This window comes from Canis lupus, chromosome 24, assembly GCF_003254725.2.
Source record: "Canis lupus dingo isolate Sandy chromosome 24, ASM325472v2, whole genome shotgun sequence".
Taxonomy (NCBI): Eukaryota; Metazoa; Chordata; class Mammalia; order Carnivora; family Canidae; genus Canis; species Canis lupus.
The window spans coordinates 44,549,713-44,576,155 of NC_064266.1; the positions used below are offsets into that span (position 1 = coordinate 44,549,713).

At 34.9% G+C, this 26,443-nt stretch overlaps 1 protein-coding gene across 10 annotated transcripts in view; it reads right to left on the reverse strand.

The window, feature by feature from the left end:
- Positions 1–557: 557 nt before the first annotated feature.
- The window catches only part of SYCP2 (synaptonemal complex protein 2), a 78,899-nt gene continuing 53,013 nt past the window's right edge, over positions 558–26,443 (reverse strand). For 4 of the 10 annotated variants that reach the window (XM_049100289.1, XM_049100291.1, XM_049100290.1 and 1 more), the window contains exons 24-43: positions 21,662–21,789; positions 20,846–20,882; positions 18,307–18,377; positions 18,163–18,220; positions 17,587–17,642; positions 17,098–17,155; positions 16,472–16,640; positions 14,072–14,109; positions 13,422–13,592; positions 11,826–12,009; positions 10,439–10,647; positions 5,905–5,995; positions 5,506–5,661; positions 4,681–4,802; positions 3,146–3,240; positions 2,959–3,058; positions 2,625–2,683; positions 2,425–2,503; positions 2,275–2,331; positions 558–1,326 (exon numbers count right to left, since the gene is read on the reverse strand). In XM_049100289.1, the coding sequence (XP_048956246.1) occupies positions 1,249–1,326; positions 2,275–2,331; positions 2,425–2,503; positions 2,625–2,683; positions 2,959–3,058; positions 3,146–3,240; positions 4,681–4,802; positions 5,506–5,661; positions 5,905–5,995; positions 10,439–10,647; positions 11,826–12,009; positions 13,422–13,592; positions 14,072–14,109; positions 16,472–16,640; positions 17,098–17,155; positions 17,587–17,642; positions 18,163–18,220; positions 18,307–18,377; positions 20,846–20,882; positions 21,662–21,789 (2,016 nt within the window). In that variant the 3' untranslated portion in view covers positions 558–1,248. Of the gene's footprint in view, positions 1,327–2,274; positions 2,332–2,424; positions 2,504–2,624; positions 2,684–2,958; positions 3,059–3,145; positions 3,241–4,680; positions 4,803–5,505; positions 5,662–5,904; positions 5,996–10,438; positions 10,648–11,825; positions 13,385–13,421; positions 13,593–14,071; positions 14,110–16,471; positions 16,641–17,097; positions 17,156–17,586; positions 17,643–18,162; positions 18,221–18,306; positions 18,378–20,845; positions 20,883–21,661; positions 21,790–26,443 lie in introns of those variants that run through there. The other 6 variants (XM_049100294.1, XM_049100292.1, XM_049100293.1 and 3 more) reach the window with 6 other exon arrangements.

Consider the following 26,443-nt stretch of genomic DNA (forward strand, 5'->3'; position numbering starts at 1 on the left):
TCAAAAGCAAGTTGGAGAGAGGGAAAGGTCAGACTGAGGAGAATGCCAGAAGGGAGGTGCAGCGGGGCATAACTACTGTGTGAAGTAGGTCACACACACCGTGCAGGTTGGGAATGTGTGGGACACTATATATATTGTAGCCAAACATGAGGCAAGCAGGGAGGCATATCACAGCGGGAGTCATCCTAAAGTCTCACAACTCCTGAATACTGTTTACCATTATAGTAAATACTATATACTATATACTATAACAGTATTATAGTAGAGTCATTACTGTTTCCTGACACGGAATCACTGCTACCCTACCAATAATTGAATAAAGCTAAGATAGGAAAGGTTTTCTTCTGCTTGTCTACACTAAGCAAGCCACTTCCACCACTGTATTTAAATACTGGTGGTATTCACATACTCTGCTACCCTTGTACAGGCCAGCCTTAGAGAGGGAGGGCACTTACTATTCTACTTCACATGTCTGATGGCAGAAGGATGTTTTGTTGGATCCAAAGTTCATAAAATAGGAATATAATGATTTATAAAATAATCATCTACTTATAATATTCAAAGTTACATAGCATTTATTTCAACTTTAATATATAATTAAAACAAACATGTATCTTTATATTCTACCAAGATATTATTACAATGAACATTAGGAGCTTAAAAAGTACTGGTCAAAATAGCCTGCTTATGAATTAAGACTTCTACCTAAAATTAAAATTTAGAGAATATAGTAACTGGAGCCATAACTGAATAAACATACTCTCCAACAGTTGCTGAAAATACTTACATTCAGGTAAGCATTTTAAATCAGAGACTTCTCCCCCTTCTTAGCATGGCTTAATTTTTATTACATGTAGTATATTCTGAACTAGTAATACATTATATTTAGTCCAAATTATATTCATTTAAAATAAGATAAATTTTAGTTTTATAAGTACAGTTAACTCAGCAAGATTTGTGCAATATAAGTATTACTACAAAAACAAGCAAATTACTTTTACTATCTGGTTTCCCAAAAATTTTTCTTGTCTGTGTAATACAATTAAAAAAAAATTACAGACTCTTGAGGCTGGAGTCATGTTACAGTGGTTTTTTCACATCCATAAGACACCATTTCTTTGGTTTTGGAGGCTCCTACAAAAGTACTCTTGCCTGGATGACGTGTATTTTTCTCTTTGTAGGGCTACTCTGGTATTTCCTGTTATACACAAAAAGGAATAGGTGGATAAAATTGTTGATAACTAGACATCACACATGAACATTTCTTTCATGAGCCATGAATAATGACATCAGTCCTCTGCGTACATTAAGAAGCTCCTCTTCTTGCTATAGTCAGGAAAAAAAAAATCACACTTAGATTTTAAATTATTATTGTAGAACCATCAAATAGGAAAAAAAAGACAAGCTAGCTATAAATTGGGATTCTTTGGGAAGCAATCCCCTTCATAAAGCAATCCCCTTGTATCAGTGTTCATGCTATCTAACTGCCCCCCCCCACCCCACCCCAGTCTATTCCTACCTAGCTACAGAGTTCAGGGATCATCACTGATACTCTAGATGATCAACTGAGAGATCCAGTCTTTTAAATCCCAAATTGCTGAAATTTTTTTTTAGACTGAATTTTATTTATTGGTCTAGTTGGTTGGCTTGTTTGCTTTGAGCTAGGGTGGCTTAGCCACAAAGGCCTGGTCCTCTACCATTCCAGCACAGTGAGGTTCTATTCAAAGTGAGTACATACAATAGTACCATCTTTGTGCACAGGAGATATTACAGTATGCATAAAAATGCTATCTCTGAGACAACACTGAAGACATGTTCGCTTGGATCCCTACCCTCCAGCAGTACTTTTCCCCAGAATTGCAGCTGCTGGTCTACTAGACATCTGGAAGGTAAATGGAGTCTTGCTGTCCAAGTAGACAGGACTTCTTTCTGAGGAGCTCTGTCCTGACACACAGCCTTCAGAAAGCAGCAGGGGTCTATTGCAGTGCACAGTACTTAGATACAGGACAAAAAAATAATTCTTTGAGCTCGTTTTAAAATCAGCAAACTGATAACTCTTTTTTTCCTTAGGAGGGACTCATTTTAATCACCTGTATTAATATTTTACTATAAGTTTGCTACCATTATTCTAACTCAAGCAACAAAAATCGCTGAGCTAAAACTGTCTCTCAATCCAAAAAGAAAGAAGCAAAGCCTGTGAAAGAACTGCCATTAAGAGACGCAGCAGCATGACTGGCCCTTCCACGTGAAACTCCGACCCGAGAGTGGACTTACTGTTTCCTTCAGAAGCCTGTCTTGCAGCATTTTCATATTTTCTTTCATTGAACACATCTGTAAATGCAAAATTCATCTATGAAATTTACTGTAAAATCTTCACAGCAAAGAGGTATTAAGAGAGATACATAAAAATGTAGAAGCTGGTACCTCAGATCGAAAAACAGTGTCCTCGTAATCAGTGTTGTAGAAGACATTTTTTTCCAGTGACGCTTTCAAAAGGTGAAGCCTAACAAAAGGAGTTACTTTTGTAGTTATCATTTTAAATTGCTGTAATATGATTAGACTTTTAGACTGTTTAAAAATTAAAAATGTATACAGATTCCAGTCATTAAGAATATCACACTAACCTCTGCTGTTCACTTTTTTGATAGGCACTGAACTTCTGAAATGTCTTCTCCCAGAAATCCTAAATTATAAAATACAAAAATTAAAACTTGCAGAATTCCTATACTCCTAATTTAAATAAACAATGTGGCTATATGCTAAGCATATTCTAGATGTCACTCTTTCAGGGTTTTCCCCTTACTAAGTTTCAGTCTGTAGGTGATATGTATATATATATATATATATATATATATATATATATATATATATATATGAAATCTAAAACAATTTTCTAAAGAATAAAATTAACAGTTTTCCTGGGTGTAGCTCTTTTAAGAATTTTTTTAAAGCACATACCACAAATTCTTTCTCCAAATCTTTTAAAGACTGTGAATCTTTTTCATAATTCTCCAACTCCTCTATGATGATGAATTGGAACTTTTCAAGTTTGTTGATCCTATTAAAGAAACAAAATGAGGTTATTTTTGGAAACTGTAGCATTCAGAAGATTTCAAAGGGTTTTTTTTTTTTTTTTATTACAGACCTATACTCCTGAATCTGTTGGTTCATTGTATTCAGATGTTGTTGAGCTGTTTTCCAAGACTGCTTAGTAAAGTAATCCATAATTTTTTGGCGGACCTGAAAAACACTAAGCTGTAACTGAAAACTCTTTATAAAATAATCTAACCAAGACTATGTTACGAACAAAGCCTTTACCATGGAAATGACTCAGAACTCAGAAAAGCGACAAATGGAAAACTTGGGGATTTAAACTAAAATGTTAATAAGTTCAATCAGAGCAGGATCCAGTTCCATCAAGGAGGTTTTGACTTGGTAAAGACACCACAGTCTAATTATTTACAAATATGCTAGTTATTATCATTCTCTTTAGGAACAGAGCCTCAAAGTCAGAATCATTACCATCTTCCAAGAAAACCCATTTGCTAGATCTAGCCAGGTGCAGAACACGATACAGAAATCAGGGCTCCTCTGTTTAGACTAGGTTGGCCTTTGATAATTAAAATAAAAATAAAACATGAGAGATTCCTAACTCTGGGAAACAAACAAGGGGTAGTGGAAGGGGAGGTGGGCCCCGGGGGATGGGGTGTTGGGTACTGAGGGGGGCACTTGACAGGATGAGCACTGGGTGTTATATGTTGGCAAATCAAACTACAATAAATTACATATATATATATATATATATATATACACACACACACACACACACACACACACATGAAATCAAAATAAAATATACAGAATTTTAATTTCAGAGAGAAGCAAAGGAGGAAATGGGGCTGATGATAAAAGATGTATTTCTGCACAGGTTACCAGGAGGCAAAGAACTCTTATAAACACAGGTGTGTGGGAAAAAGAGGCAGGTGGAGAAAACAATACCTAAAAATTTCCTACACAGCATTTTTGCAAACTTCACTTCACTCAAACCTCAGCAGCTAAGGCTATGTAAGTGTACAGACCTGGTAACACGGAATGAGGGGGTTTCATGTTTTATACAGCGCCCTAACCGTCCCCATTCCATGCAACAAAAACATGAGGCATGAAAAGAAAATTGTTCAGGGTAAAAAAGAAAAATCACACTAAGAGTCCAAATAATAAAAAAACTGAAAAGGGAAATGAGACAAAGAATCCAGGAGAAGAAAGAATATGGATAATACACAGATTTTAGAAGAGAAACCTGGAGTCACCCCACTTGTCACCAGTCCACAAAGACAAAGGGATTAGTAAATGGATGTTTTGTGGCCATACGATCAAACCAGCTGAGAGTCTAGTAGAAAGCTGGTATCTCTTCATATGACTGGGTATAAATCATATATTTTTTAAAGATTTTATTTATGAGAGACACAGAGAGAGGCAGAGACACAGGTAGAGGGAGAAGCAGGCTCCCTGCAGGGAGCCTGATGCAGAACTCAATCCCAGGACCCCAGGATCACACCCTGAGCTGAAGGCAGATGCTCAACCACTGAACCACCCAGGCCTCCCAGGTATAAATCATAATTTATTTTTTTTTATTTTTTTATTTTTATTTTTTAAATCATAATTTAAAGAATGGTAACGCACATGAAATTTCCTCCTAAATTCTGCGTTGAGGCTCTCGCACATCACCTCTGAGAGTTCGTTTTCCCAGCTTTCCCCATGGATAGAAAAGTCATTTGTTGACAATGGAGATATACTTCCAGACACTAAAAAACGAAGACAATCGGGTAAAGTTAAAATATGTATATTTTTTTAAATTTATGATAGTCACAGAGAGAGAGAGAGAGAGAGGCAGAGACACAGGCAGAGGGAGAAGCAGGCTCCATGCACTGGGAGCCTGACGTGGGATTTGATCCCGGGTCTCCAGGATCGCGCCCTGGGCCAAAGGCAGGCGCCAAACCACTGCGCCACCCAGGGATCCCTAAAATATGTATTAATACAAATTTACCCTTACTGGTCATGAAGCTGAGAACAAATCTTATTTTCAGATTCTATGTGTGATCTAAGAATTATGATATTAAAGGTATACCCTCCTATTTTTCAATTTAAAAATATTTTGATTTCTAAAAAGTCATTTTGGCAATGGCAATATCAAGATGGAAGTTTCTGGATTGTTCATTTTTTAACTATTTCCATGCTAATAACCAAATATTTAGTGACTGATCAGTAAATTCATATTCTAGTAAAGCTTATACGTGGTAATAATAAAATCTTAAAGGAGATTTAGGAATGCAAACAGATCCTTACTACCATATTCTTCACATAAAGTGAACTTTGTGATACAGCATCATCCTTATTAGACTTCTCCGGAGTTCTCTTTACAAAGGAGATTTTTTTGTGGGTCATTCAAGATCTAAGAAGCCACCTTCCACCATAATTGCATTTGACACAGGCATTTGATCTACCTACCTTCGTAAGTGTGATGAACGCTATCTTCATTTTTAGATCGTTTTTTGGGAATCAAGCATACTCTCCCTTCCTCCTCCTTTTCCAATTCTACTTCATCAGCACTACTTAGATTATCTTCCACGTACATTCGTTTGCAACTAATATGCTGTATGGAGTCTTAAGAACAGTTAAAAAATAGTGCTACAATCTTGATTAAAAATACCTAATAATTTTCTTGCTTTTATTAAAGGCTTTCAGTTATTTGTATTTAGGCAACTGCGCATTAAGTTGTATCTAGTTTATTTTCAACTTGACATTAAGTTGAATACATGGTAGGACTTAAAATATAATTCCTTTAGATAACATTTCACAGTAGTATTTCTCTAATATGGTTTTTAAAGCAGTTCTGTGACTACATACCTGACACATGAGTAGAGTCACAAGGCATGTCACACCATATTTGCTCTCTTCCTTCACTAGACATGGATAGTGGAGATGTAGAACGATTTCCCTAAAATAGATATTAGAAATTGGAAACAAATTCTGTTAACAGTCTTGGCTTCACCTTTGACCATCTTTCTCAAACTGTAAAGCAAGTGAACTGCAAATGCTGTCCATTCCTTTATCAGATGGTTTTGTTTATATCCCTTCCCTGCATCTCTAACATGACATTCCTATATTCACCTCAATCCTATATGATAGCAATAGTTTTCAGCTGACTTTTTCGACTACTCCCGCTTTTCAATCCTTCCTCATTAGGATTTTGATTTGAGTCGGGGAAACAGGAAGCCATACAAAATAGAAATCTAAACTCTTCTTTCAATCTCCATTTCAGCCACATCTTTTTCATCTAACCTGGTGTTTTCCTGCTTCAGTATACAGGTTTCTCCATTCCAGTCAAAGGAATCATTTTCCTATTCCATAAAAATACATGCCTGCCCCCGGTTCCTCCCTTTACTTATTAGGTGGGTCAACAGATCCAGACCAAGCAGCGAAGGAACAGCAACCTATCTACTAAGGTGGAGGTTAAATCCCAGCCTTCCCTAAACTGTAAAATTTTGCCTTACTGTTCTGTGTTTTACAGGATATTACAATATTTTTGATGATGGACTGATGGACTACTATAGTGGCACAAAGCTCAACCAAATTTCTATGTATTCAGGAAACCAGAAAGTCCCTTATAACTATGTAAGTCAGTGGTTCAGCAGCTGTATCTCACTATTTAAGACTTACAACTTCTCATTTAAAAAATGTCAACTTTCTTCCATGATGACAACATCCTGCACTTTAAACATCAGATTTTCAATTAACAAGTTAACAAATATTAAAACATTATTACTAGAGGCCAGTAATCTGATTCTTATAAGGACTATCTTAGTTTAAGTTGGTTAGTTGTACTACCCTTTAAGCCTCTAACGCTTTGTCCAAGATTTTCATTGTTGTTTGCAAGTTCAACTTCCATCAACTGTTTTTTCTGAACTATAAGTACTTACATCTGAGTAGCTGTTCCAATTGTGTGTTTCTTATGTAAACACCACAGAATTTATATTTTTTCTATTCATAACAGTATTACTAATTGGGAGTATGAATGAACAAGACATATGCAAACCCAAAGGAAATTAGAAAATTACTTAAAGCCAAAACCACGGTATGAAACCAAAACTTGGGATGCCTGGGTGGCTCAGCGGTTGAGCACACCTGCCTTCGACTCAGGGTGTGATCCCAGTCCAGGGATCCAGGCCCACATCAGGCTCCCAGGAGGGAGCCTGCTTCTCCCTCTGCCTATGTCTCTGCCTCTCCCTTTCTGTGTCTCTCATGAATAAATACATAAAAAACTTTAAAATAAAAAAAGAAACCAAAACATATGTGTGTGTGTGTGTGTGTGTGTGCTTTTTTTTAAAGATTTTATTTATTCATGAGAAACACACAGAGAGCAAAGACACAGGCAGAGGGGGAAGCAGTCTCCCTGCATGTGGGACTCGATCCCAGGACCCTAGCTAGGATCATGACTTAAGCCAAAGGCAGAGACTCAACCAATGAGCCACCCAGGTGCCCCCAAAACTAATGTTTTGAGGGAATATTTCATTTGCTGCTAAAATTCATCACCCATTCACAATTTAATGGGAAAAAGTCCTTAGACAACTAAAACGTTAATTTGATAAAAGTATCTACCAGAAACTACGAATAAGCATGCCTGCTGGTACAGTATCTAGTTAACACTCCCCCCGAGGTCACTGTCATCTTAACAATAAAAAACTTAAGTATAAGGACTGGAATGGAAAATACAAAAATTATCATGAGTAACTGCCTATATCCAAAATCCAAGAGGACCTATGGCAGGGAATTATGACAGAATTAGTCAAGGTAGTTGGAGATATAAAAATCAACAATGTTTCTATACAAAAGCAAAAAATTAAAAATCCAGAAAATATAGTTTTTTTAATACAGTAAAAAGAAAATCCATAAAATGTAGGATCTAATTTTCTTTGTGGAAGATTTGGCATAATTTTGTTGTAAATAATACCAAAATGTAGAGAGAAAAATATATGGATGAAAAATCTCAGTATCAATATTGGGAAATGGAAATTCTTCCCTTAGACAAACTCCAAAATTTATGTGGATGAGTAGAGGGTCAAGAGCATGTGCAAGAGGAGTGTGGAGTGGTGAAGTACCCTGGTAGCATCAGGCTCTACTGATGAAAGTGATGTGGCCTCAGCACACAGAGAGAGCCTGCCTTACAGCTGGCCCCCTAGTTGTCTGGGCTGTGCCCAAATGATCATTGCAAACAATGGAGACAGGAGAGTACCTCATGCACTAATTCACTATACACATGGCAAAGAGAAAGCCTAGAAAGATTGAAAAGCTAAAGGTTGAATTTTTACCAGAAAGGAATAGGACAGTAGCTGAGGGATTTCTTGAACACAAAGACTGGTAAATTTCATGATACCATTTTTTTGTCCTATGGAAGTTTTTTATTTAAATGAAAAGATACATACTGGAAAAAGAATGTTTGCATTCTTTTGCATTGTACATAACAATGTACATAACAATTCTTTTGCATTGTACATAAACAATACAGAATTAATATCTAGAATATTTTAAGAACTACAAATCAATAAGAAAAAGCCAATGATGCAATTATCACAAACTAGCCAAAAAACAGGAATACTAATGCTGTTAATCAATAAAATGCACATTAAAGTTACTATACTCATCAAACTGACACAAAGAGAACCATATAGTAACATACAGTTAAAACTGTAGAGAAATGGACACCATCATATAGCAGTGTTGGAGACTATAGCAAATTTCTGATATCTAAGAGTCAACAGTAAATGGGAAACAGCCAATAAGTATATAACAATTAAAACTCCAACTAGACTGATAACATAAAGTAGGTAGGAGATTTTCTAGGTTTTGAGATTTGCAAGATAGGATACTGAAAGGATAAAGGGTTCAGGGAAACCAAGGATGGTAGAGCAATTCTGACAAAGGACAGTGGGATTATGATCCAGTGGGAAACTGGTGTTCAAACTATGGTCTCTAGAAACTGAGAATCTCGCAAAGGTGCTTTGGGGGTTATTAGGGAGACAGGCTGAGTAGGTTAGGGTGCAGACCTCCTTTCTGCTTTAAATAGTGTAGTCCATTTTTATCTGTTTGGCACATCGGTGCTTTCATGAGAGATTTTGTTAGAAAAATATGCTCTCTAAAAACTACTGGTTAAACAGAATAAAGGGAATAAAATCCTGTAGGAATAAAATCATTCGGTTCAAAGTGCTAGGACAGAAGTTTGGTTTTATTAGAGGTTTTTAGGTGGACTGAACTCTCATTGATTCCATTTCTGTATACAGAGCTTAGCACATATCAAGAGAATAATATATTTGGGTATTTGCCAGGTATCAGATATTAATGCTTACACAATCAGACTAATTTTTCACAGCCCCACTGTGCAGATGGAAAACTAAGGTGCAGAGGGATTCATTAATTTATAAAATGTTACATAGTTAGCAAATAGTGGAGTCAGGATTTATTTATTTATTTTAAAAAAATTTTTTTTAATTTATTTATGATAGTCACAGAGAGAGAGAGAGAGAGAGAGGCAGAGACACAGGCAGAGGGAGAAGCAGGCTCCATGCACCGGGAGCCTGATGTGGGATTCGATCCCGGGCCTCCAGGACCGCACCCTGGGCCAAAGGCAGGTGCCAAACCGCTGCGCCACCCAGGGATCCCTGGAGTCAGGATTTAAATGCAATTCTGACTCAAAACTCTTTCTGCTATGCCCAGTTATAGTGAACTATATGATCCTGGTAGTCAGTTCTGTAACATTACTTCTTTAAGATCCTCCAAATTAATACATCTATATAACCCAAGCCAAAAAAAAAAAAAAGAGGGGAGTGGAGGTGGCATGGGGTTTATAAACTGGTACCAAAGTATCCACAACTTATACTATTCCTTGTAGGCATAACAGTTTTAGCTACCCTCCCTCACTTTGACCATAATTGATTCCTATCTTTAATGTCTTTTTACAACCCTTCAGAACATACCTACATATAAGAAGAAATAGTACATTTGATAATATACAACAGAGGAAGAATAAAGAATTTTTCAGGTACCATAAAATTTGTTCATTTTAGTATTCATTCATGAACTATGTGGTTTGGATGTACAGACAAGTAAGCAGTGCCTCTGTGGAAGTGATCATTCCTATAGCAATAGTGCTAACAGCACTCAATACTTCCCACAACACCACATTCTTACTCCTGTACAGCTACTTACTAGTCTAGAAGTTTCAGAGGCTTTTTACATCTCAGTAGGTTATTCTTCTCCCACAGACCAAACCCCAGAACTCTATATTAAGTGGATAAGCAATATATATTTGATTAAGATTAGAGGCAAATAATTTACCCTCTCTGGTATATCTGAAAAGGGAAAAAAAAATCATGTATATTCTTACCAACAAGAAGGACTGTGGAATTAGTGAGCAACTTTCTCTTGCACATAATTTTTTGTCACTGTTTGTAGGTGACTTTATTGGACCTCCAACTCCATATTTACTGTTTGAGGATTCAGGTGACGTTTTCAGAGAAGGTGATAGGGATTTTGTCACACCATCAAAATCTTGAGTAAAATCCCTTTCTCTTATTTTCTCTGTACCTGTATTGCCTCACAGAACACAAAAAACAGATGGCAGGTATTGTCACTGGTGTCCACTTCAGAAATAGTACAATTATATTCTAAGAATATAATGATTAATCAAATCCTCAAATATTATCTATATTTAAAAAGATAAATGTTCAATAAATCAAGACCAAACTATATTTAATTTGTAAGACTCTGAAAAATATTATGGCTCATTTAAAAATGTAATTACAAGAAATTTCAAAAGTTCAAACAAAATTATCTATAGTATGAGCTGCTCTGTAATGATCAACCTAATCTTGAGTATTTTGACATCCTAGCCAATACTGTCACATAAAGATAAAGAATTTTCTGGTTGGAGATAGCTTGGGAAATCATCTTATTTAAATCCTTCATATATAGACAAGGAAATTTATGGCCAAAATAAACCTTAGTGTAAATGATTCTCAGTTTTCAGATCAAATCAGGGCATATGCATCTGTCTGTTAGTATGTGGTTATCTGAGATGACAATGGTCTATGCTCTATGAAAATATTCTAGAAAAGAATGAATCAGCTACTTTGGAGAAAGTATATGTTAACTTATTTAACTGAATTTTAACCGAAAAGATGGATACTTGGAAATGCTTTAAAATATCCTTAAAAGGAACTTAAAAAAAGTACAAACTTATAGTTTCCAAACTAGAAAAGTGTGTGATGTATATCTGTGTATACACCAATACTCCAAAGAATATGAATTTTTGTCAGTTATTTTTAAATAAAAGCAAAACCTGAAATCACAAAAGATAATCCACTATGGGTCCACAGAATGACCATGATATTTCTTGGGGACTTTAGTCAATGAAATGTATAAAAGAAGTAGTAGAAATGCTCATCATTATTTTCATGTTATTAAATATATCTAGGGATTAAGCACCTAAAAGTTTATTCAGTTTTCACATTATAATTTGTAAATATAAATACTTTCCATATTGAAGCATTTGGTCTTTAACTCCCTACCATTAAAGACCTGACTGTCATAGGGACAACTGTTGTCTACTTTGCAAAGACCACGTTACTAACATTTACTAGTTCAAAAAATGAAGTTTTGAGTACCCATAATTTTGAAGGGCATATTTGTTAATCTTCAAACTCTATTTTCACAGAATTATAGTTATAACAGAAATTTATTGAATATTTTATAAGAAATAAAATGATACTGACATCTCATTACTTCTATAGAGGATGGGCTCCCAGATAAAGATATAGGAGATAAGCCAAGGCTATTATCTCTTACAGCATCTTTTGGTAGAGATGATGGTATATCCTTTTGTTTTTCGGCAGAGAAGGTGTTCTGTTGTTTCTTTGGAAGCTTCATGGTTTTGCTTCTGGAATGGATATTCTCCTCCTAAATGTATTGACAACTCTCAAATTATACTTAAATGCAAAGAATTTATACTTGAACATATAAAACAAATTATGCTGAAATAGTAAATATCTTCTACTATTTACAGGCACAACAGGGGGCTCAACACAAGTAGCGGAGGACTTTCTAATATACTAGAAGGCATATGACAAATTCACAGAAAAATACAGTTCATGGATTGTAATATTATAAGAAATACAAACAAAATGCTGTAAGAAGATTATATCCAGTTTAGAAAAACCAGAAAAAGTTCCTGGATTGCATGGTACTTGTCATGCTTGGGAGCTGTTAAAGGACGTGGTGAGGGATATACTAAGGCCATGAGAGACCCCTAACAGCACAGGGAGTGGAGAAGCAAGGGTCTTGTTTGGTACGTGTGCTGCCGAAGCAAGCACGTCACAGGTTCTGTTTGGGAGTCATGGGTTATTCTGTTTGTTTTACCGGGGAAGAGAGGAAATGAGCTTGCAAAGGTATTCTGATACACTATTTCACTATATGGAGATTTTCAGGGTTTTTCTTTGAAGTTAGATAAGAGGAAAGGTGGCTTGGGAAGACTCAGCTGGCTATGTGCATAGTAAATTAAGAAGTGATAGAAAATCCGGAGATAAGTTATAAAGTCCTTAAAGTCTTCCAAGTAAAGGTTAACAAGGTTAGAAACAAGGGAAGATGGAAGTTTAATGATGTGAAATCAGAACAGAGTAATGGCCAGAGACCTACCTTTAGTGTCAGACTCTCTGGGTCCAAACCTTTGTTTTACCACCTCCTACCTGTGTGACCTTGGGCAAGTTCCTTTATCTCTTTGAGCCTCAATTTCTCATTTGTAAAATGAGATGTCAATAATAATACGAGTCACCTATGGTACTTAAGAGATTTTAAGAAGTTAAAGTACTTAGCATAGCACCTGGCATATTGTAAGCACTGAATTTTTTGTGTTATTGTTTTGCTTTTTACTTTGTTAAAAAGAAGTCTTTCTAGCACAGATGGCTAGAGAATACATCTGTAATATTCCCAGAGAGAAGCCAGGGATGGACACAGGTGGGCAATATATGGGAAGAATCTCAGGTCCATTCAAGAGAAAGATTCACAGCTTCCCAACAGTCTGCACTTTTTTGGAGTATAATTTTGAAAAAAAAACAAGCATTTTTCTAATTCAAAGATATGATCTTCAGGTTATCATTTTCCTAGAGCCAAACATCTGTTTTGTAACACTAATGCCAATTTATCACACATTTTGCCGCATTGTCTAAAGATCAACTTTTAACCTATAAAATTTCTCATGCAGAATGTTAAATCTTAAAATGTGACAAATCTGACATTTTTGCAAAAAATACATTCTATATTTAATATTCTCACAGGCTTTTCAGAAATTTTTAGTCTGAATTGTATCTATTTACCTTTACTAGCAATTTCTCTTTAAACGAAAGTGAAAATTCTTGTTCATTCTCTGATTCTGAATTTGAGAGATCTTTATAATTTTTTTTGGTTTTTGTCGCTCTTCGTGGAAGTCTGATTCTCCCATCTGGAACTCTCTCCTCTACCTTTTTGGTGATGTTTTTGTTGGGTGTCTTTAGGAGAAAAATTTCTAAATTATTAGATCAACATTTGAGATATAAGAAATACAAACTATTTGCTGTAAAATTGGCACTATGACAAGATATACATAAAATATTTGTAGAAATAAAAAGATTCCTGATTAATATTTTTCAAAGACTGGATTTTATCTTTCTGTCCTTATATCTTCTCTATCACCTTTTTCTATCCCTGTCATTAAAGGTCTGAGAGGCCTGGTATATATTACTTAACGCATGTAAAAAACAGGAAAAAAAGAGAAGCAGAGATATCAAAAGTTCCTAGAACTACAGAAGAAAACAGGCCAACATGATCCAAAAAGGGAAAGGTAGGAGGATGCATGCAAAGGCTAGAATAATTATGGAAAAACAAGTAACCATAAGGATAAAATTATGAGATGAAAAATGAATTTTTTTACATGACAGAAGAAATATAATTTTAAAGGGGTGTTTGAACACAAACTTCTTGGCTTTACCATTTTAGATTTTGGTTGTCCCCTTTCCAAAGATGGTCCTGCAATTCAAGAAAATAAAATTTTCAAATAGATAAGAACTGGCATTAAATTTTTTTTGAATATTTTTGCATAGAAGTTAAAATTATGGGCAGCCCGGGTGGCTCAGCAGTTTAGTGCTGCCTCCTGCCCAGGGCCTGATCCTGGAGACCTGGGATCAAGTCCCACATCAGGCTCCCTGCATGGAGCCTGCTTCTCCCCCTGCCTGTGTCTCTGCCTCTCTCTCTCTCTCTCTGTCTCTCATGAATAAATAAATAAAATCTTTAAAAAAAAGTTAAAATCATAACACCAAGAATAAATACATCTTTAAACTCATTCAAAAATTTAAATTTCAAGATGATTTGAGGCTAAACTGACATTGATAATTTTATAGTGTTTGGTAGGATACAAATTGCCAATTTCCTTTCATCTTCTTTACATCCTAAAACTTCTTAAACATGCAGGAGAATACATAACATAATCTATAAAGTCAAACACCTATATGAATCTACCATTCAATTTAAGAGCTGAATTATGAATAATGATGTATCTATTTATGTGTACTCTGTATGATGGTCAATATCCCCTCTGCCAAAAGGGAATATCTTCATTATCCTGAATTATTTCTCATTCACTTGATCTAAAAAAGAAAGTTTTACCTCCCAGATAAGTATTCCAAAACAATACAATGAACTTTGAAGAGAGTATCATCTCATTCATATGTAATATTCTATGATTTGCTTTATTTTTCACCATTGTTTCTAAGATTCATCCATATTACTGAGAGAAGCTTTAGTTTCTATCCCTTTTTTGCCTTTCAAGCACAAATAACTTTCTAAATATTCTCTGAAGCCTAAGAAATGGGATTACCCAAACCAAGGAAGCAAGGAAGTTCTGGGAAAAAGGTCTTCCAATCCTAGCAATAACCCAGATCCTACATATGGTCTTGTGATCATTCAGCCATTTAAACAATTCACTCAGAAGATCAATTTTATTTTATTTTATTTTAAAGATTTATTTGAGAGAGAGAAACAGAAAGCGTGAGAGAGTGAGCTGAGCAAGGGGTAGGGACAGAGGGAGGGCAAGAAGCAAGCTCCCTGCTCAGTGGGGAGCCCAAACCAGAGCTTAATCCCAGGACTCCAGGATCATGACCTAAACCAAAGGCAGGCACTTAACTGACTGAGTTACCCAGATGCCCTGACTCAGTAGTTTAGTTTTTGAAGTATTTACTGATGACAGTATTCTAATCTTGAATGGTCTCAAGATTTCTGATCACCTACCCTATGTTACAAATGACTGTAAACTCTCTGAGAGCATGTGATTCATATCATGTTTCTCCTTGGCTTATAAAACACTGCTTCGAAGTCCAGGAACGTGACCAGATGCAGTACATCTTTCAGCATCTTCCCACAAGTCTGATCTGTGCTCCAACTACCCCAGTACTGCACTCCCTGCACTAGCACATGATGCTCTTTCAGACTTCTGCCTCTTTTATAGATGATTATCCTGCTACTTCTCTTCTTCATCTATTTCAAGATTCAGCCTCATTTATGAACACATGCCAAACTTCATTTCCACATTTCTATTTTTACTTCTGTTTAAGCCATCACCCAACTCCCCCCAACATATGCACAAAGGTTACAACTGGTTATTTTTATCCTGACAAAAAAGCTGATTCCCTTAAAATACATATCAATTTAAAAGTTCAGAGTTATGTTGTCTTTTAAAAAAGGAATATATAAAATTTTTGTGTTTTGTAAACCATCTAGGAAAATGGCCAGTATGTCTAGCCAAAAACCTATACCTCAAACTCTTGTTCAATTATTTTAAGAGAGTCACTAGATGAAGTAGAAGCCATATGCTGAGAAGACATTCTGTGGAAGATATAGGCAAAAATATTTCTCCAAGAAAATTGTTTTCCTTACAATATATCTTTATATGAATTCTATGTGAATTCCTAAAAATCATGTGCTGGGTGCGACAGGAAATAGATGTCCAAGATTTGATTTTTGCTTAGAGTACTGGTTTCATGAGTGCTTAATAATTCATCATTCACAGTAATTGCTAAATAAGTGAGTAACAGTAGGCCATTAGAAGACCAGCAATTAGAGTATGCATGAACCAAAGAATAGGAAAATCATATTTTGTGTCTCTTAAGATCTCAGTAAAAAAGAAATTTATCTATAACTACATTATTAAAAATAATAAAATGAAAAAACAAAACATCTGTAGTGTGGTGTATTTGCTCTTCTTTTTCTATTCATAAGGCTATGTAGTTATAAACACTAACTACATGTACAAATATACTTATCAACCAACAAAGCATTTCATGTAGTTTAAATGGTAAAATCAGTTGCAATATTTCTCTAAAAAGTGATTTCTTACTTGGTTTCCCACTTTTATGTTTCTTCACATTTTTATTTCTGCTATAGTCTATTAGCTGTGGTTTTGATTTTGGTTCCTTTAGCCAGCTAACATCAGTCTTGCTGTCATCACATACGTATTCAGTGTCAGTATCACTAAAGAGATTTTTGTTTTTAGGGTCTGTTACAGTCTATAAAAAAAAAAAAATCCTTGTAATAGATGAAGAAACATGTCTCATTATATACTATGCAAGGTAAGTTAAGCCAAAAAACAACCCCAGGCAACAGAAAAACTTAATTTTTTGGCATACTAATCTACCTAGCATTAACGAAAACATATCTAGAAAGTCACTCAGAAATCCAGATCAGGGACTGAGATTCATATTCTGTTGTTTTAAAACTGCCTACTCCCACAGAGACATAAGTTAATGTCATCAAAGAAAATAACTAAAACTGTCATATCTTCTATTTCTAGATGATCACAAACAGCTCAGAGACCATGACAAAGTCATAGGGGGCCCATGGATAATCTCACAGAAGAAAAAAAAGTCCAAATAATTTTGTTTTCTAGATCTGTGATCATCTTTCACATTGGAAAATTATTTTTAAAATACTGTTTTTAATAGATATACTGATATCATAACTCACTTTTTTATCTTTTGTTTTGAGAGAAGTTTCAAGTTCATCATGATTCCTTAAACCTATCCTTAAACAAAAATATGCATTAATTTTAATTAACTTTAATTATTTGTTCTCTTAAGGTAACATGCACTGGACAGTTAGACCTGGGTCTTCAGCCTTACTCTTTTACTAAATTCACTATGTAATTCTGGCCAAGTTGCTTATGCTCTCTGACATCAGTTAATTATGAAAATAACAAGGTCAGATGAAAGGACTAAGTCCTTTCAACTTTATCATCTAAGAGACACAACTAATATAAAAGAGCATGGAATTTGCAAATTTATTTTAGAAACAAAGGCTGAAATATTAGAAATATAATGGGGTAATCATGCCAGTAGCATTTTTATTCATTCTTCTCATTTGTTAAAAACTCTCAAACAAACTGGGAGGAAATATTGAAGAAAAAGAGTAAGTTTATTTTAGTTTGATTCATCTAATTCTAATAAAAACACCTACAATTTTATTGAATTATCCACACGGGCTTCTGTAGCTGTAGCTTGAAATTCCTGGATCTATATTGTGAATAAACATTAAAACATTTTTCTTAGTGTTGAATTGAGGTAAACAAAAATTTTAAAAATAAACATATAAAATCTAGTGTCTATTACTTCCTTTTATAAGATGCATCAATAAAATTAACTAAATATTTTTATATTTAAGAAGAAAGCCACTATTATAAAATATACTTTAAAAAAAAAGCTGGTACTGAATAGAATGATGGATTGGCAAGAGAAAAACTAGAGTAAATGTTTTTAAATTTCTCATATCGAGAAGGAAAGGGATTTTCTTGATGTAGTAGTGTCAGTACCCCCATGCCTCAATTACTCATTTTTCACTACTTTAGTCCAAAGGATTTGAAAGGAAACCAAATGTACCTAAGTTGGTGCCAAATAAATTTTGAAACATTTAAAAATATTTTAAAGCATATCTACAAGAGAACGGAAACCAAAAAACATACACTGTAATAACTCTATGGTAAATACAAAATAAATGCTGAATAATTAAATAAAAAACCACTGATTTCTAGCTTACTCCAAGTTTTATAATAGGCTCATCAGCTCCATTCAAGTTAAAATTATAAACATCATTCCTGTAAAAATAAAGAGAAATATTAACTCCAATATATAATAAATTTTCAAATATGAAGAAAACTAAGATCTATGAAAAATTACTCACAATTGGCATTCAGAAGTAACATTAACAAAAGTAGTCTTCAGTTGTCTGTAACTTTTTTTCTGAACCTTTTCCTAAACACAAAAAAGTCTGTATAACTTTCAAACTTGTACATTAGTATACTTGGCAAACAAAAAACATATGCAATTTTTATTTTCATATATTTTTTTAGTTTTTTAGATTTTTATTTATTTATTCATGAGAGACCGAGACAGAGAGAGAGACAGACAGACAGACAGAGACACAGGCAGAGGGAGAAGCAGGCTCCATGCAGGGAGCCCGAAGTGGGGACTCCATCCCAGGACTCCAGGATCACGCCCTGGGCGGAAGACAGGCGCTAAATCGCTGAGTCACCCAGGGATCCCCATATTTTCATTTATTTTCTACTTGTTCCTACTCATGTTTTACATCTGTAACTATTTTCTTAATGTAAACTGTATAAAAGTATTAAATATTTACACTTAAAAATTTTAAAGACTTTATGAAGAATATAATTTGAAAGTACTATAAATTATATATAAAATATAATATCCTTATATCTTTAAAATGCACTGGCATTACTCTACACAGGTATCCTACAAGCTGAACCTTAGTGATTTTAGAATCACAAAACAAGCATGCTTCTTTTTTTCCCAGACTCATTTGCTTTAAAGTCTTAGATAGAAAAACTTTGGGAACGACTATGTTTTTTTTTTTGTTTGTTTGTTTTTTTTTTAATTTTTACTTATTTATGATAGTCACACACAGAGAGAGAGAGAGAGAGAGGCAGAGACACAGGCAGAGGGAGAAACAGGCTCCATGCACCGGGAGCCCGACGTGGGACTCGATGTGGGACTCGATCCCGGGTCTCCAGGATCGCGCCCTGGGCCAAAGGCAGGCGCCAAACCACTGCGCCACCCAGGGATCCCCGGGAACGACTAAGGTTTATGTAAAATCACTATTAATATCACTAAACAATTATTGAAAGAAATACTCTGATGTCTATTTAATAAGTTGGAAATATTAAAACTATTCATTTTAGTTATTCATATTTAATTGTATTATGTATTTGACTATTTTACATATAATTATTTGTATTATTTCAAAAAGTTTATCCCTCAATATATTACTCTTCTGTCACTTATCTTATCCTTTCCAGTATGATTTTTACCAGTGTTTACATACATCTGTTCAATTCATCTACTGCATGCTAGCATGTGCTAGGTATTACAGAAGAAACAAAAAATAAGCCAAAATATTAAAAAAGATATAAAAGGGAGCAAAAGTGTTATACAGGGTACAAAGATGATTCTAAACAGAGTCTAACAGAAGACACAGGAGAGAAAAAAAAAACTGCAAGAGTGAGTAAAATATCAAGAAATGGTACAAAGAAATTGGTGTTGGGGACTCCTGAGTGGCTCAGTTGGTTGAGTATCTGCCCTGGGTTCAGGTCATGATCCCAGAATCCTAGGATCAAGCCGCTTGTTGGGCTACCGCTCTCTCTGCCATTCTCCCTGCTTGTGCTCTCTCTATATATAATAAATAAAATAAAATCTTTAAACAAAACAAAAACAAAAAACAAAGAAATCAGGGCATAGATTCAGAATTCTTGCCCATTTGGATTTTGAGTCAGGACACTGTGGAAGTTTTCAAAAAGGTGGCAGATTGAAGTGAGACTGGCAAGGAGGAATCAAGTTTTGAGGACCAGAAAAGAGTGTGAGAGTACACTGACCCAGTTCAAAGTTTTTTCCAAAGAGTAGAAGAAAAAAGAGAATAAACACTTAGGAAAGACACTTCAGGGAATCTCAAGTTCTTCTGCTTCGGCTAAAGGAGACCTGCGTAGGGAGCTAATACTAGGAAATAAAAACAGACTTTCAAAGGGACTAGGAAGCCAGCCTGAGCAAAAGGGACCAAAGAAGGAATCTGAACAACAGAATGACATGACTGAAGCTCTGTGCTTTAAAGAAAAAAAAGCTGGTCCTGAATAGAAGGCCAGATTGGCAAGAGAAATACTAGAGGCAAAAAGAATTACATAAAAGCTTCTGCAATAATCCAAGGATTATAAATTAGAACTCAAACTAGGAAAAAGGAGTCACATGGGCAGAAGAGGGGAGATTTAAGAGTAATGTACAGAAAGTGAACCTCAAAACTTGAAACTAAATAGATAGAAAGTAATTATGAGGAATAAATCAAAGAGAATTGATATTTTAAGTCTGAATAAACAGTAATCTTTTTAAACAAAAAAAGAGACTTAAGAAGGATCTTATTGTTAGAAGAGATGGGATTACTAGGAAAAAAATGAAGATAAACATTTTTTGAATCAGGTACCAAAAAATGAAAAGATCTCACTCACATATAGAAATAAAGCTTTTTATTTTTTTTGAAAAGTAGAACAGAAAGAGGACTACTTTGAGTACTTGCCACTAAACTTGTTGATTGCTTAATCCATTTATCAACTTGCTGAAAACATTAGTTCCATCCTGTATTGCGATTCTATCTTATGTTTACAGTCAAATATATAGTGTGACTATACATTTGGTATAATTAAATAAACGAAACCTACCTTGCTGAGCTGTAGATCACATTTGCTTGAAAAACCACTATAAGAAAGGTTTTGTTAAAATTAAAAAAACAATTCAATATCAGAATGTTCTTCATAAAAGCCACTGTATATAAGGTAAAACATTTGGGTCACTAAGTTTACATTCAATATGCTATAAATAAATGAAATGTGACACTAGCCTGATACTTGTGCAACTTTACTCCTGGTAAATAGCAACACTAACTGTTAATAAGCTGCATCATTCATGCAGTAGGAAGTGCCAAGCAATTGGAAATGAATGGTTCTGCCAAGAGAATAATTGTTTTGTGTCTTATAAGGCCAGAATTAATTTAAATATGAATTAATCACCAATCTGTAAAGAAACATTTTGCAGTAAGAACTAACCTTCAGAAAGACTGCAAACAAAAAAATGTGTATTTTCTATATAAAAGTAACTCATTTCAGCTAATTTAAATTTCACATTTCATTAAGCAATATATTTAAATTTATTTAGTTTTACTCATCACTAGGCTCAATAAAGAAAATCCTAAAATGTCTATATCCTAAAGATTTATTTATGAAATGGTATGCTGTATCAATACGGTATTTTTGATACTTTATAAAATTAATCACATACTTCAATGACTAATTTCAAATTGAGTTCCCTTCCTAAATAATTTAAACAGCTACTATTTATAAAAGTAAATAAGTAACTAGGTGTTCTCTACTGGAAAGCTGTATTATTTGAAGATGTTCAAAACTTACCTTCTTAAAATTGTAAAATAATTTAGCTGTACCTGTCTGAAAAATATTTATGTTGAAAATTTAAGAACATACCTGTCAATCAGAGACTCCTTGAATTTTCTTGTAGACTGTATGTTATCCTTCGTTTTGTATCTCTTATTAATTTGGTTTATCAAGGATTCTGCTGCATCAGTAAATCCTTTCTCTTTTGACTTTTCTCTCTGAAACAATTTAGAAATTACCTGAAGACTCTACCAGTTAACTTTCAAAGGAAATAAAGGAATATTTAAGAAAAATCTGGTTCTCTATATAACTAAAAAGAACCATAAAGTAGGTAAGAAATTATTTACTAAGTCTGGGCTTTGTTAGACATTAAACAACACAGGATAAGACCTAACATACAGAATGGTGCAGAGTGCTCTGCAGAGATCAAAATAAAAGTTTCTATCCATGGAAAAATAAATCATATTAAAAACTGAAAGCAACTAAAAGGTGGGTCTTTGAAAAGATCATTAAAATCAATACATCTTTAACCAGGTTAGCTAAGGTAAAAAAAAAAAAAAAGAGAGAGAGAGAGAGAGAGAGAGAGAGAGAGAAAAGACAGAAATTACTACTATCAGAAATGAAACAGAGGCTGTCACTCTTATGGACATTAAAAGGCTGATAAAGGAATATGAACAATTCAATGCCCACAAATTTGATAACCAAAATAAAATGGGCCAATTCCTGAAAAGGCAAAATCTGCCAAAACTCATATAAGGAGAAATGGATCACCTAAATAGGCCTACATCTATTAGAGAAATTGAATCCATAATTAATACCTTCTTTTTTTAAGATTTATTTATTTATTTATGATAGACACACGGGGGGTGGGGGGCAGAGACACAGAAGGAGGGAGAAGCAGGCTCCATGCCGGGAGCCTGACGTGGGACTCAATCCCGGGACTCCAGGATCACGCCCTGGACCAAAGGCAGGCGCCAAACCGCTGAGCCACCCAGGGATCCTCTAATTAATACCTTCTAAAACAGAAAGCACCAGGCTCCAGATGGGTTTACTGGTAAGTTCTACCAAATACTTAAGGAAGAATTATATCAATTTTCTACAATTGTCCAGAAGACCAAAGCAGAGGGAATACTTCCTAACTCAATGAAGCTAGTGTCATCTTTCCACCAAAATCAAAGATATTACAAGAAAATTACAGACCAGTATCTCTCATGAACATAGATACAAAAATCAACAAGACATTAGCAAATTTTATTCAATGATGTATAAAAAAGGACTATATACCATAACTAAATGGTATTTATTCAAGATATGCAAGTCTGATTCAACATTTGAAAATCAATTAACAATGCATCATACCAATAGGCTAAAGAAAAATCACACAATTAATATAGATACATGAAAAGCATGTAACAAAACCCAATACCCCTTCATGATAACAATTCTTAGAAAACTAGGAAGACAGATGAATGTCTTCAGCTTGATAAAAGAAAATCTTACAGGGATGCCTGGGTGGCTCAGTGGTTGAGCATCTGCTTTTGGCTCAGGTCGAGATCCCAGTCCTGGGATCGAGTTCCTCATGGGGCTCCCTGCAGGGAGCCTGCCTCTCCCTCTGCATGTCTCTGCCTCTCTCTCTCTGTGTCTCTTGTAAATAAGTAAGTAAGTAAGTAAGTAAGTAAGTAAGTAAGTAAATAAATAAATAAATAAATATTTTTTTAAAAATGAACATCTTCCAAAAAACAAAATTACAGCTAATATCATACTTAATGGAAAGAAATTACATGTTTTCCCACCAAGATCAGAAACAAGGGTAAGATGCCTACTCTCACCACTCCTATTCATCATCAAACCAGAAGTTCTAGGAATGCAGTAAGACAAGAGAAGAAATAAATGGTATACAGAATCAGAAGAAATAAAAGGGTTTTTGATGACAGTTTTAGACAGAAATAAAACTGTCTACACGACATCATTGTCTATGTAGAAAAAAATCTCAAAAAAATCAACAAAAATACTCCTGGAACTAAAAGGCAATTGTGATAGCACTGCTGAAGGATATAAGGTTACTATACAAAAGTTGATTGCTTTCTTATAATCTAGTAATGAACAAGTTTAAAATTACATTTCATTTGCATTAGTACTCCGCAAAAGGAAATACTTAGGTATAAATCTAACAAAACATGTACAAGATCTATACATGACTAATGAAGAAAATCAGAGACTAAATAAATGGAAGGAAATTCCATGTTCATGGATAGGAAGCTCAATATTGTCAAGATGTCAGTTCTTCCTAACTTGATCTACAGATTCAATGTAATTACAATCAAATCCCAGCAAGTTATTTTATGGATATCAATAAATAAAAATGATTCTACAGTGTACATGGAGAAGCAAGAGACCCAGAATAGCCAATACAATATTGAAAAACGCAGTTGGAAGACTGACACTACCTTACATTAAGATTTACTAAAAAGATACAATAATCAATATAGGGTGGTATTCGTGAAATGGACAAATAATACAATAAAACAGAAAGTAAACAGGAAGCCCAGAAATAAGCCTTCATAAATACAGTCACCTGATCTTTAGTAAAAGAGCAAAGGCAATGTAATGGAGAAAGGAGTCTTTTCAACAAATGATGATAGAATAACTGGACATCCACATATTTAAAAAAAAAACACCAACAAACAAATTTAGACACAAATCTTAAACCCTTCACAAAATTAACTCAAAAGAGATCATAAGTCTAAAAGTAAAATGCAATAAAACTCCTAGAAGATAACATAGGAGAAAATCTAGGTGACCTTAAGTTTGGCAATGCCTTTTTACGTATAACACCAAAAGCACAATCCATGAAAGACAAAATTGGTAAGTAGAACTTCATTAAAAATAAAAACTTCTGTGAAAGACACTGTTTGGAAGATAAAAAGATGCTCCATAGAAAGAAAATATTTGTAAAACACATATCTGATAAATGACCTGTACAGACACACCACATTGGTTCTATAGCACAGTGATAAAGCAAATAATACATTAAAGTGAGTTAAATGAACTTGGGTTTCCCAGTGCATATAAAAGTTATGCTTACTCTATACTGTAGTCTAGTAAATGCACAATAGAATTATGTCTTGAAAAACAAAATACATGGGGATCCCTGGTGGCTCAGCGGTTTAGCGCCTGCCTTTGGCCCAGGGTGCGATCCTGGAGACCTGGGATCGAGTCCCACGTCGGGCTCCTGGCATGGAGCCTGCTTCTCCCTCTGCCTGTGTCTCTGCCTCTCTCTCTCTATGTGTATCATAAATAAACAAAAATAAATAAAAAAAAAGAAAAACAAAGTACATATGTTAATTAAAAATACTTTAATGCTAAAAATGCTAATCATCTGAGTTTTCAGCAGATTATAATCTTTTTGCTTGTAGAGTCTTGCCTCAACCTTGATGGCTGCTTACTGATCAGGGTGGTGGTTACTGAAGGCTGGGGTGGCTGTGGCAATTTCTTATAAGACAATGAAATGTGCCAGAATGACTGTCCCTTTCATGAATGATTTCTGTGTAGCATGCAATGCTATTTGATAGTATTTTATCGACACGAGAACGTCCTTCAAAACTGAAGTCAAGCCTCTCAAACCCTGCCTATGCTTTATCAACTAAGTTTATGTAATATTCTAAATTCTTTGTTGTCAGTCCTCACAGCATTTCCACCATGAGTAGATTCCATCTCAAGAAACCATGGTTTTTGCTCATCCATAAAAGCAGCTCCTCATCCATTAAAGTTTTATCATGAGATCCCAGGAATTTAGTCCCATCTTCAGGCTCCACTTCTAATTCTAGTTCTCCTGCTGTTTACACCACACCTGTAGCTACTTCTTCCACTGAAGTCTTGAACCTATCAAAGTCATCCATGAAGGCTGGAATTAACTCTTCCAAATTCCTGCTAATGTTGATATTTTGACCTCTTTCCAGGAATCATAAACATTCTTTTCTTTGAGAGAAGGAGGGAGAGAGAGAATCCTAAGTAGGCTCTATGCCCAGCATGAAGCTTGATGCGGGGCTCAACCTAATGACCCTCAGAGATCATGACCTGAGCGGAAATCAAAGAGTTGGATGCTTAACTGAGTCACCTGGGGACCCCCTTCACAAATTTTCTTAATGGCATCTAGAATGGTGAATCCTTTCCAGAGGTTTTCAATTTAGTTTGCCCAGATCCATCAGAGGAATCACTATGTATGGCAGCTAGAGCCTTATGAAATGTATTTCTTAAATAGTAAGACATGAAAGTAGAAATTACTCTTTGATCCATGGGCTGCAGAGTGGATGCTGTGTTAGCAGGTCTGAAATCATTGTACATCTCAATCAAAGCTCTTGAATGATCAGGTGCATTGTCAGTGAGAAGTAATATTTTAAAAGGAATCTTTTTTTTTTTTTCTGAGCAGGTCTCAACAGTGGGTTTAAAATATTCAGCAAACCATGTTATAAACAGATGTGCTGTCACATCTGTTTGCTGTTCCATTTATAAATCTCAGGCAGAGTAGATTTAGCACAATTCTTAAGGGCCCTAGGATTTTCAGGATGGTAAATGAACACTGGTTCCAACTTACAGTCACCAGCTGCATTAGCTCCTAATAAGAGAGTCCTCTGAGGCTCTGATGCCAGGCATGGACTTCTCCCTACCTCTGGAAGTCCTAGATGGCACCTTCTTCCAATATATGGTTATCTTGTCTACACTGAAAATCTGTTTAGTCTAGCCACCTTCATTAATTATCTTAGCTAAATCTTCTGGGTAACTTGCTGCTTCACCTTGCATTTTTATGTTATGGAGATGGCTTCTTTCCTTAAACTTCATGAACCTCTGCTAGCTTCAGACTTTTCTTCTACA